The 13,196-nt window shown below is 37.0% G+C and overlaps 1 protein-coding gene across 2 annotated transcripts in view; it reads left to right on the top strand.

The window, feature by feature from the left end:
• The window catches only part of VEPH1 (ventricular zone expressed PH domain containing 1), a 219,817-nt gene that overhangs the window by 164,741 nt on the left and 41,880 nt on the right, over positions 1 to 13,196 (top strand). For both annotated transcript variants that reach the window (XM_067035332.1, XM_059065588.2), the window contains exon 11: positions 1,622 to 1,756. In XM_067035332.1, the coding sequence (XP_066891433.1) occupies positions 1,622 to 1,756 (135 nt within the window). The remainder of the gene's footprint in view (positions 1 to 1,621; positions 1,757 to 13,196) is intronic.

The raw sequence follows: 13,196 nt of genomic DNA, 5'->3' as shown, positions 1-13,196 counted from the left end.
CTGTATAAGTTTCTGATAATAATCAAGAAATTCCCAGATGTGTCCACATTTTTTTTAACTTTTTATTTTATATTGGAGTATAGCTGATTAACAATGTTGTGATAGTTTCAGGTGCACAGCAAAGCATGTGTGCACATTTTGGGTTTCACAATCAATCTGTTACTGCTCTTAACCTTTTAAAAGCTGTGGGCAACTTACTCAGGGTATAAGATCCTCCGCCTTTTCCCACTCAGTATAAAAAGCAGCTCATCTTGAGGATAACAATAAGATTTTTCTGGAAAAAAAAAATTGTTATTCACTTACTAAATAGAAACTTTGTACACAAAGACCACCTAGAGAGTCTTATAAGTCAATGTTTGGACAGTCATTGACATAGAAAATGGGATTTTATAAGGCAAAATCATTATTTTACCTCACACATAAAGGATAATATATATGGTATTTTATGTGTGTGTGTGTGTGTGTATAATTTTGTGTCTTTTATGTTCTATATGTTTTTATAAAATTGTTCCCTTGAATTGAGACACTTCTCACATTCATAGATATAACATCACAACATGTAAATAACTGTTAAACACACAATTGGTTAGTAAACATACAAACAGTTTAAATCTTCCTTTGAAAATTTTAGAACCTAGGGGCAAGACAGGAATAAAGATGCAGACGTAGAGAATGGACTTGAGGACACGGGGAGGGGGAAGGGTAAACTGGGACGAAGTGAGAGAGTATCACTGACATATATACACTACCAAATGTAAAATAGATAGCTAGTGGGAAGCAGCCGCATAGCACAGGGAGATCACCTCTGTGCTTTGTGACCACCTAGAGGGGTGGGATAGGGAGGGTGGGAGGGAGGGAGACACAAGAGAGAGGAGATATGGGGATGTATGTATATGTATAGCTGATTCACTTTGTTATACAGCAGAAACTAACACAGCATTGTAAAGCAATTATACTCCAATAAGGATGTTAAAAACATTTTATTTTCATTGGCTTGAATGATATATATGTAAATGTGATTCTTTTTTTACATTGACAGTCTCATTTTGCCAAACTGAGGATATCTTAAAGCTCTAAGAATATTCAGCCATTACACATTTTATAACCGAAAATGTTTGTGTTTTCCCAACCCCCCCACTCATACCGTTCACATCTGAGCAATTGAATAATGGACTCTTGGTTATTTCATGTCTATTCTTCATGATTTACTCTGTATAAATAAACTTGATATTTGTACTCTCTTGATATTTGTTTTAATTTTATACCTTAATTCTCAGATCTTTGAAAAATAAATATATATATTAATATTTACCATTTTCCAGTTAAGTAACATGCTTGAGAAATGATTGAAGTAAATGCTACATTACAAAGGTTAGGCATATTTATAGAGATCAATATCAACTGTCTTAAAAATCCTATTTAAGTTAAATTTTCTGTTAAGAAATAAAAAACATGAAATGTATCATATGTTTGATCTTCAAGACAGATTTCCCTGTAGCTTTATTTAAATTTAAACCATTTTTAGGTTCAGACCAAGCCTAATAGTGCTTTACAGTCAATCAAACAATACTGTTAGGACAAGCGATAACACGTCATGTTTCTCTCATTAATGACCTTTCAGAGCCTGTTTCCTGAGCCCCTGTCCATACAGAGCCGTTCTGTGCAATTTCTCAGAGCTCTGTGGGAGAAGACCCAGGCAGAGGGTGCTCACAGCTTTGAAACAGCCATGATGGAGTCCACATTCCCACAGCAGAAGGTAAATGCTTTTTTCCTTGGACATGTTATTTTAAACCAAGATTCAAGATTAGCTTGAAATGGTTTGCCTTTTCTTGATAGTTCAGTTTTTTCCCTTCATTCCTTTATTTTCTTTTATTATTAGAAAACACTAAGTAATGATTTATATGTCATGCTATAGTGGACTCAGGACCTAGTGATGTCAGTAGACAAGGTCACTGCCCTGTGAGGCTCCCAGACTGACAGAATACTGCCCACTCAGAGCCACACAAAAACCACACACATGGTTTGGAATAGAAAACATTTTACAAAAGAAGACAGACAACTCTAGGACTGAAAAGGAAAGAGCATTGGGGAATCAAGCTCCAGCTTCTTTGGTGCTTTTCATTTCGTCCTTCTGTACTTCCTCTCATCACCTTCCCCTCTGCTGTCACCACAAAGCTAGAAAAGGAAGACAAAGTGAACAGGAAGGTCAGGGTGGGAAAGAGCTCTGTTGAGACAGACAAAGATGATGTGAGACAGAGCGTTTTAGGAGTGTGGAAGTAGGGGCATCACTCTCAGGACACAGTTGGCCGAGACCTCCTGAGCAGGCTCTTGAACTGGGAAAGGACCAAAATGTGGAACTACGCCTATCAAGTCAACAGAGTGTAACCAGAAGTGGACGTTCACTGCCGTGATCAGATCTGCCCATGAGAAAGGTCACAGGCCTGGCTATGGAGAGAATGATTAGAGGAAGCCTGACTGGAGACAGGAAGACTACAAAGGAAGCAACTACTGTAGTCAGGTAGGAAATGAAGGCCTGAACTAAAGTTGGAAGTTGTAGGAAGAGGATGGATTCAAGAGCCATTAAAGAAACAGAATCAACAGGACTTGGTGCCTGACAAGGAAATTGAAAGAACCAAGGATGACTCCAGGTGCATTGTGTGGCCAATGGATGATGGCACCATCTTGAAAAAGAGAGACCACAAGGGAAGCTGACGTGAAGGAAGAAGATAAATCATTCTGGCTTACATATTTTGAGTGTGAGTGGTTTGTGTAGATAACCAGGTGGTGATGGTGGTTGAATTGCCACTGTGGACCTCAAGAAGAAGGACATGACTGGAGATAATGGATTTGGGAGTCAAAGATAGCACTTGATGTCATGACAGTAGATTGGATAACTCGGGAAGAACATGGATAATGAGAATAGAGAATGGTTATTGATCTCTCCTTAGTAAATTGGCAGCTTCTGTAAATCCTTGTCATACTCAGAGATCCTGATTATCCTTATTTTGCCTTCAAGAGAATGGTTATTGATCTCTCCTTAGTAAATTGGCAGCTTCTGTAAATCCTTGTCATACTCAGAGATCCTGATTATCCTTATTTTGCCTTCAAGAAAGCCCAGTAATAAGCATTGGATGCTTACTGATCAAACCAGAGATTCTGAGAGTATATGATCATGGTCTTTGTCCTTGTTTTACTATTGAGAAGGGGGACAAACATACTAATATTAAATAAACTCAAAGTACAAACAACTAGCAAATTAATCAAAAACTGTTGCATTCTGAAACAAACTCAATACCTCTTAAGTGCTGAAGGATTGTAAAAAGATGAGAAATGGGTGTGATTAATCAGAAGTTTAGTTAGTATGGTCTGTAAGACACTGAAGCCACACCCAATTATTGCATCACTGTTTTTTGGCTTTGGTTTAAGAATTAGATATGTCATATTAAGAATAAAGGAAATGCCATAGTTGCATCAATGCAAAGTAGAATGGAATTCTTTGCGTAGTTCCTGCAAATTTTAAAGTTTTGTATCATGTTTAAAGACAATGCCTCAAATTCTTATAAATGTTTCATTGTGAACTGTAGTTTAACTAGAGGGAACTTGGAAATTAAACCTTGGCAGACTGCTTCAAGTCCTAAGAGGCTGAAAAAAACCCCAAAAACTTGGCAAACCAGTTTTGTGCATGCTCACAAGTATACTTATTCATATTTCTTCTATTTCATACAATAAATATTCCTCTAGGGAAAAATTAACTGCAAACCAAAATGTTTTATAAATTTTTAAAACTTTATAATTTGGTTTATTCATAAGTAATAGAAAAACTTTGATGTCTGGAATGTGCACTGTGTGACAAAATTTATCGACCTGGGTATTTCTCAATCAAATTGATTTTCTACTCTCTTTATTTTATGAAGTGCTCTTCCCATGAAATTCACAATAGCTGTGAGAATGGTCCAAAGTCTGCTTTCTTTTCACCATATGTACCAGTCTGTACATACACTAGTGATTTGAAAATGATGGGCATGTGTGTACCTGTTGCTGTGATAGAATTAATACTGCAGCCAACTGGATTCAGGTATACAAAAAAAGGAAGATGCTTCTGAGAAAATGCCTAAGTCTCTAGAATATAATGCTGTGGAGAGTTTGTTATTGAGAATTCATTTAATAAAATCTTAGAATTTTAGAATTGAAAATCAACAGTAAGTTATCTGTTAAATTGTAAACTGCTTGAGGGCAAGGGATGCACTATGTTTACCATTATATTTCCAGGGTCACACAGTGCCTGGCACATGGTAGGCTCTCCATAAATGATGAGTATCAGTTGAATAAGTAAATAAATCCTGTCGCTTTCCAGATGTTAAAATTGGAAGCTTAGGGACCTGTCATAGGTCACCTACCTAGTCAGGGGCAGAGCTAGAGCACGAGCATACACCATGGTGACATCGGGACCACCACCAATATATCTCGGTTTTCTCTACTCTGGCTTGTAAAATTACAATTCCCTGCCTCTTGAAGTAATCCTTGGTCATGTGACTTGCTTCAGCCAATGATACATGAGAAGGGATATGTGTCACTCCAGACAGAAGCTTTTCAAAGCCAGTGTTCCATTCTCCATCTTCCCTTTCTTCCCCTACCATGGGGACTGCAGAAGCAAATGTTGATATTGAGTTGCCAGAAGATGAACACAACCTGGAACCCCAAGCTACCACATAGAGGACTGCTGCTCTGGAGAGCCACCCAGACCCACCACACACTTCACATGATGAAGGAACAATCTTCTGTTTTGTTAAAGACAGAAGTTTTGGTGTTTGTTATGGGAGTATAACCTGCGTATCTTGACTACTTTTCTTAATTTTAAATAGTAATAAAAACATTTTTTTAAACCTCGATTAATGGAAAGATATGCCCTTCTCATGGCTAGGAACACTGATTACACAAATGGAAATTTTCTCTCAAATCATAAATACAATATATTTCCAATCATAATAGCAACAGAATTTCTTCATGGAGTTTGACAAAGTGATCCTAGATTTGAGAATAACCAAAACAGTTCTGAAAAAGAACAGAGAGGAGAAAATTTTTCTACTAGGAAATGAAAACTTATTCTAAAAGCACAATAAGATGAGGAGGTGATTATTGCTATAGGGATAAATTAATACTAATAAGGAATAAAGAGTCCAGAGATAGTTCCAAGCATATATGGACACTTGGTAGATGATAGAAAGGAGATTTCCAGTCAGGAGAAAATAAAATATTTTAAAAATAGTATGGGGGGCATGTGACTTTTTAGATGGAAAAGATAAAATTAGATCCCACCCAGACACTATAATAAATAAACTAACTACAGATAAAGCTCTAAATGTAATCAATGAAACATTACAACAATTAGAAGAAAATACCCATAGTTGTCTTTGTGACTTCAGGATAAGAAAGAATTTAAGACATAAGTAAACAGAAATCATAAAGGAAATATGAATAGAGTCAAGTACTTAAAAAGTTTAAATTTCTGGGCTTCCCTGGTGGTGCAGTGGTTGAGAATCCGCCTGCCGATGCAGGGGACACGGGTTCGTGCCCCGGTCCGGGAAGATCCCACATGCTGCAGAGCGGCTGGGCCCGTGAGCCATGGCCGCTGAGCCTGTGCATCCGGAGCCTGCGCTCCGCAATGGGATGGGAGAGGCCACAACAGTGAGAGGCCCGTGTACCACAAAAAAAAAAAAAAAAAAAAAAAAAAAAGTTTAAATTTCTGTATGACAAATTACACCACAACAAAGTTAAAAGGCAAGCACAACCTGGGAGAAGTTACTTAAAATATGTGTAAAGGTCCTGAACCAAGATGGCAGAGTAGAAAGATGTGCTTTCTCTCCCTCTCGTGAGAACACCAGAATCACAACTAGCAGCTGGACAATCATTGACAGGAAGATGCTGGAACACACCAAAAAAGATACCCCACATACAAAGACAAAGGAGAAGCCACAATGAGATGGTAGGAGGGGCACAATCACAGTAAAATCAAATCCCATAACTGCTGGGTGGGTGACTCACAAACTAGAGAACACTTATATCACACAAGTCCACCCACTGGAGTGAAGGTTCTGAGCCACACGTCAGGATCCCCAACCTGGGGGTATGGCAATGGGAGGAGGAATTCCCAGAGAATCAGACTTTGAAGGCCAGCAGGATTTGATTACAGGACTTCGACAGGACTGGGAGAAACAGAGACTCCACTCTTGGAAGGACACACACAAAATAGTGTGCATATCGGGACCCAGGGGAAGGAACAGTGACCCCATAGGAGACTGAACCAGACCTACCTACTAGTGCTGGAGGGTCTCCTGAAGAGGCAGGAGGTGGCTGTGGCTCACCGTGGGGACAAGGACACTGGCAGCAGAAGTTCTGGGAAGTACTCCTTGGCGTGAGCCCTCCCAGAGTCTGTCATTAGCCCCATCAAAGAGCCCAGGTAGTCTCCAGTGTTGGGTTGCCTCAAGCCAAACAACCAACAGGGAGGGAACCCAGCCCCACCTATCAGCAGTCAAGCAGATTAAAGTTTTACTGAGCTCTGCCCACCAGAGCAACAGTCAGCTCTACCCACCACCAGTCCCTTCCATCAGGAAACTTGTACAAGCCTCTTAGATAGCATCAGCCACCAGAGGGCAGACAGCAGAAGCAAGAAGAACTGCAATCCTGCAGTCTGTGGGGAAAAAAAAACACATTCAATGAAAGATAGACAAGATGAAAAGGCAGAGGGCTATGTACCAGATAAAGGAACAAGATAAAACCCCAGAAAAACAACGAAATGAAGTGGAGATAGACAACCTTCCACAAAAAGAATTCAGAATAATGATAGTGAAGGTGATCCAGGACCTCGGAAAAAGAATGGAGGCAAACATTGAGAAGATGCAAGAAAAGTTTAACGAAGACCTAGAAGAATTAAAGAACAAATGGAGATGAACAATACAATAACTGAAATGAAAACTACGCTAGAAGGAATCAATAGCAGAATAACCGAGGCAGAAGAACTGATAAATGACCCTGGAAGACAGAATGCTGGAATTCACTGCTGTGGAACAGACTAAAGAAAAAAGAATGAAAAGAAATGAAGACAGCCTAAGAGACCTCTGGGACAACATTAAACACACCAACATTCACATTATAGGGGTCCCAGAAGGAGAAGAGAGAGAGAGACAAAGGACCAGAGAAAATACTTGAAGAGATGATAGTCGGAAAGTTCCCTAACATGGGAAAGGAAATAGCCACCCAAGTCCAGGAAATGCAGCAAGTCCCATACAGGATAAACCCAAGGAGAAACATGCCGAGACACATAGTAATCAAACTGGCAAAAATTAAAGACAAAGAAAAGTATTGAAAGCAGCAAGGGAAAAACGACAAATAACATGCAAGGGAACTCCCATAAGGTTAACAGCTGATTTCTCAGCAGAAACTCTACAAGTCAGAAGGGAGTGGCATGATATACTTAAAGTGATGAAAGGGAAGAACCTACAACAAAGATTACTCTACCTGGCAAGGATCTCATTCAGATTCGATGGAGAAATCAAAAGCTTTACAGAAAAGCAAAAGCTAAGAGAATTCAGCACCACCAAACCAGCTCTACAACAAATGCTAAAGGAACTTCTCTAAGTGGGAAACACAAGAGAAGAAAAGGAGCTACAAAAACAAACCCATAACAATTAAGAAAATGGTCATAGGAACATACATATCGATAATTACCTTAAATGTGAATGGATTAATTGCTCCAACCAAAAGACACAGGCTTGCTAAATGGATACAAAAACAAGACCCATATATATGCTGTCTATATGACACCCACTTCAGACCTAGTGACACATACAGACTGAAAGTGAGGGGATGGAAAAAGATATTCCATGCAAATGGAAATCAAAAGAAAGCTGGAGTAGCAATACTCATATCAGATAAAATACACTTTAAAATAATGTTACAAGAGACAAGGAAGGACACTACATAACGATCAAGGGATCAATCCAAGAAGGTATAATAATTATATATGCACCCAACATAGGAGCACCTTAATACATAAGGCAACTGCTAACAGCTATAAAAGAGGAAATCGACAGTAACACAATAATAGTGGGGGACTTTAAATCGTCACTTACACCAATGGACAGATTATCCAAAATGAAAATAAATAAGGAAACACAAGCTTTAAATGACACAATAGACCAGATAGATTTAAGTGATATTTATAGAACATTCCATCCAAAAACAGCAGATTACACTTTCTTCTCAAGTGTGCATGGAATATTCTCCAGGATAGATCACATCTTGGATCACAAATCAAGCCTCAGAAAATTTAAGAAAATTGAAATCATATCTAGCATCTTTTCTGACTACAATGCTATGAGATTAGAAATGAATTACAGGGAAAAAAACATAAAAAAACAAACACATGGAAGCTAAACAATACATTACTAAATAACCAAGCGATCACTGAAGAAATCAAAGAGGAAATCAAAAAGTACCTAGAGACAAATGACAAGAAAACATGACGATCCAAAACCTATGGGATGCAGCAAAAGCAGTTCTAAGAGGGAAGTTTATAGCTATACAAACCTACCTCAAGAAACAAGAAAAATCTCAAATAAACAATCTAACCTTACACCTAAAGGAACTAGAGAAAGAAAAACAAACAAAACCCAAAGTTAGCAGGAAAGAAATCATAAAGATCAGAGCAGCAATAAATGAAATAGAAACAAAGAAAACAATAGCAAAGATCAATAAAACTAAAAGCTGGTTCTTTGAGAAGATAAACAAAATTGATAAACCATTAACCAGACTCATCAAGAAAAAGAGGGAGAGGACTCAAATCATTAAAATTAGAAATGAAAATGGAGAAGTTACAACAGACACCACAGAAATACAAAGCATCCTAAGAGACTATTACAAGTAACTCTAGGCCAATAAAATGGACAACCTGGAAGAAATGGACACATTCTTAGGAAGGTATAACCTTCCAAGACTGAACCAGGAAGAGATAGAAAATATGAACAGACCAATCACAAGTAATGAAATTGAAACTGTGTTTGAAAATTTTCCAACAAACAAAAGTCCAAGACCAGATGGCTTCACAGGTGAATTCTATCAAACATTTAGAGAAGAGCTAACAACCATCCTTCTCAAACTCTTCCAAAAACTTGCAGAGGAAGGAACTCTCCCAAATTCATTCTATGAGGCCACCATCACCCTGATACCAAAACCAGACAAAGATACTACAAAAAAGGAAAATTACAGACCAATATCACTGATAAATATAGATGCAAAAATCCTTAACAAAATACTAGCAAACAGAATGCAACAACACATTAAAAGGATCATACAACATGATCAAGTGGGATTTATCCCAGGGATGCAAGGATTCTTCAATATATGCAAATCAATCAATGTGATACACCATATTAACAAACTGAAGAATAAAACCATATGATCATCTCAATAGATGCAGAAAAAGCTTTTTACAAAATTCAACCCCCATATATGATAAAAACTCTCCAGAAAGTGGGCATAGAGGGAACCTAACTCAACATAATGAAGGCTATATACGACACACCCACAGCAACATCATTCTCAATGGTGAAAAACTGAAAGCATTTCCTCTAAGATCAGGAATAAGACAAGGATGTCCATTCTCACCACTATTATTCAACATAGTTTTGGAAGTCCTAGCCATGGCAATCAGAGAAGAAAAAGAAATAAAAGGAATACAAATTGGAAAAGAAGAAGTAAAACTGTCACTGTTTGCAGATGACATGATACTATATGTAGAGAATCCTAAAAATGCCACCAGAAAACTACTAAAGCTAATCAATGAATTTGGTAAAGTTGCAGGATACAAAATTAATGCACAGAAATCTCTTGCATTCCTGTACACTAATGATGAAAAATCTGAAAGAGAAATTAAGGAAACACTCCCATTTACCATTGCAACAAAAAATAAAATACCTAGGAATAAACCTACCTAGGGAGACAGAAGACCTGTATGCAGAAAACTATAAGACACTAATGAAAGAAATTAAAGTTGATACCAACAGATGGAGAGATATACCATGTTCTTGGATTGGAAGAATCAATATTATGAAAATGACTACACTGCCCAAAGCAATCTACAGATTCAATGCAATCCCTATCAAATTACCAATGGCATTTTTTATGGAACTAGAACAAAAAATCTTAAAATTTGTATGGAGACAAAAAAGACCCCGAATAGCCAAAGCAGTCTTGAGGGAAAGCTACGGAGCTGGAGAAATCAGACTCCTTGACTTCAGACTATACTACAAAGCTACAGTAATCAAGATAATATGGTACTGGCACAAAAACAGAAACAGATCAATGGAACAAGATATAAAGCCCAGAGATAAACCCACGCACCTATGGCCAACTAATCTATGGCAAAGGAGGCTAGGATATATAATGGAGAAAAGACAGTCTCTTCAATAAGTGGTGCTGGGAAAACTGGACAACTACATGTAAAAGAATGAAATTAGAATACTCCCTAACGCCATACATGAAAATAAACTCAAAATAGATTAGAGACCTAAATGTAAGACTGGACACTCTAAAACTCTTAGAGGAAAACATAGGAAGAACACTCTGACATAAATCACAGCAAGATCTTTTTTGACCCACCTCCTAGAGTAATAAAAATAAAAACAAAAATAAACAAATGGGACCTAATTAAACTTAAACACTTTTGCACAGCAAAGGAGACCATAAACAAGACGAAAAGACAACCCTCAGAATGGGAGAATATGTTTGCAAATGAATCAACGGACAAAGGATTAATCTCCAAAATATATATAAACAGCTCATGCACCTCGATATTAAAAAAACAAACAATCCAATCCAAAAATGGGCAGAAGACCTAAATAGATGTTTCTCCAAAGAAGACATACAGATGGCCAAGAACCACATAAAAAGCTGCTCAACATCACTAATCATTAGAGAAATTAAAATGAAAACTACAATGAGGTATCACCTCACACCAGTTAGAATGGGCATCATCAGAAAATTTACAAACAACAAATGCTGGAGAGGGTGTGGAAAAAAGGGAACCCTCTTGCACTGTTGGTGGGAATGTAAATTGACACAGCCACTATGGAGGTTCCTTAAAAAACTAAAAATAGAATTACTATATGATCCAGCAATCCCATACTGGGCTATACCCAGAGAAAACCATAATTCAAAAAGACCCATGCACCCCAATGTTCATTGCAGCACTATTTACAATAGCCAGGGCATGGAAGCAACCTAAATGTACATCGACAGACGAATGGATAAAGAAGAAGTGGTACATATATACAATGGAATATTACTCAGCCATAAAAAGGAACAACATTGAGTCATTTGTAGAGACGTGGATGGACCAAGAGACTGTCATACAGAGTGAAGTAAGTCAGAAAGAGAAAAACAAATACCGTATATTAACACATGTATGTGGAACCTAGAAAAATGGTACAGATGAACTGGTTTGCGTGGCAGAAGTTGAGACACAGATGTAGAGAACAAATATATGGACACCGAGAGGGAAAAGCTGTGGTGGGGGTGGTGGTGGGATGAATTGGGAGATTGGGATTGACATGTATACACTGATGTATATATAATTGATGACAAATAAGAACCTACTGTATAAAAAAATAAATTAAATAAAATTTTAAAATTAAAGTAAATAAATAAAATAAAATATGTGTAACACACAAAACTCTCCTATACATCAACAAGGAAGAGACAAACAACCCAAGAGAAAACTGGGCAAAGAACATGAACAGAAAATTCACTGAACAAAAACTCAAGTGGCCAAAACACCTAAGAAAGGATGTTTAGACTCACTAAAAATCATTGAAATAATTGATTTAAAATGTTAAAGATTAAATACCATTTACAATGATCAGACTGGCAAGAATAAAAAATTGTGGCAATACAAGTTTTGGCAAAGATGTGAAAATATAAGAATGTTCATACATGACATATGAGACTAAAACAGCTTTATCTCCTTAAAAAAGAAAAAAGTAGTTAAGAAAAAAAATATATGTAGTCAATAATTAGACTCATAAGTGACAGCTAGCTGGCATTCAGGGTGGGTGAGTAGCTTTCCAGAAGTGTCAATTAATTACATTTACAACTTATCAGAAAAATCCCTTAAGCATTTTTCCCCACAAAGGATTTCCCCCATCTAGTTAATTAACATATCCAAAACCTCACATATTCTTTCTTTCTTCCCTTGCTTCCTTCCTTCCTTTTTCCCCCCTCCTTTCTTTCTTTCTTTCTTTCTTTTTTTCTTTCTTTCTTTCTATCAGAACATTTAAGTAAGAAATGCTCATTTCTTTCCACAAGGAGGTTTTATATTATAACATATAAAAATGTTCAGTCCTAGACAAGATTTAAGACAAATTTTCCTTTACAACCTTTTCAAAAGGGCAATCTGGCAATAGCTGGTTATATTATAAAATCATGTACCCTACTATCTTGCAATTACATTTCTAGGTGAAACTCTCACATACTTGCACCAGAAGACATATACAGATGTTACGTGAACATTGTTTGCACCAAAAAATCAGGAACAATGCAAATGTTCATCATTAGAAGGACACAGAAAAATGTCTTGATATAGTCATGCTACACAGGCAGTGAAAGTGAATTAATTAGACCTATGTGTAGTAACATGGAATAAATCTTAAAAACATAATATTGATTTTTAATAAGCAAGTTGCAAAATTATGATATGAATAGTATCATAGCTTGCATAAATTTTTAAAACACACTGAGCAGTATTATGCATTATTTATGGGTACATATTCTTGTGATAAAAATACAACAGCATATTTGGAATCACACCAAATTCATGATGGCATTGCCTCTGGATAACGAGGAACTAGGGAAAGGAAGGAGGGAAATGTTACTGGAAAGAAAATTAAGGAGATCTCAATTTCATCTGTAATTTTGTTTTTAAAAAATCAGAAGCCAAATATTAGCAATTGTTAAATTTGGCCTGCAGGGTCATGCGTGTTTGTTACATTATCCTTTGTACATGCTTCTCTTTCTTTCCTTCTCTTTCTTTCTTTCCTTCTCTTTCTCTCTCTTTCTTTCTTTCTCTTTCTTCCTTCCTTCCTTTCTTCCTTTCTTTATTTTTCTTTTTTCTTTTCTTTTCTGATTAAACCTGTAAGTAATGT

The sequence above is a fragment of the Kogia breviceps genome, chromosome 5 (assembly GCF_026419965.1).
Source record: "Kogia breviceps isolate mKogBre1 chromosome 5, mKogBre1 haplotype 1, whole genome shotgun sequence".
Classification (NCBI taxonomy): domain Eukaryota; kingdom Metazoa; phylum Chordata; class Mammalia; order Artiodactyla; family Physeteridae; genus Kogia; species Kogia breviceps.
The sequence above is the reverse complement of the archived record's forward strand: the minus strand, read 5'-3'. Positions and strand labels throughout refer to the sequence as shown.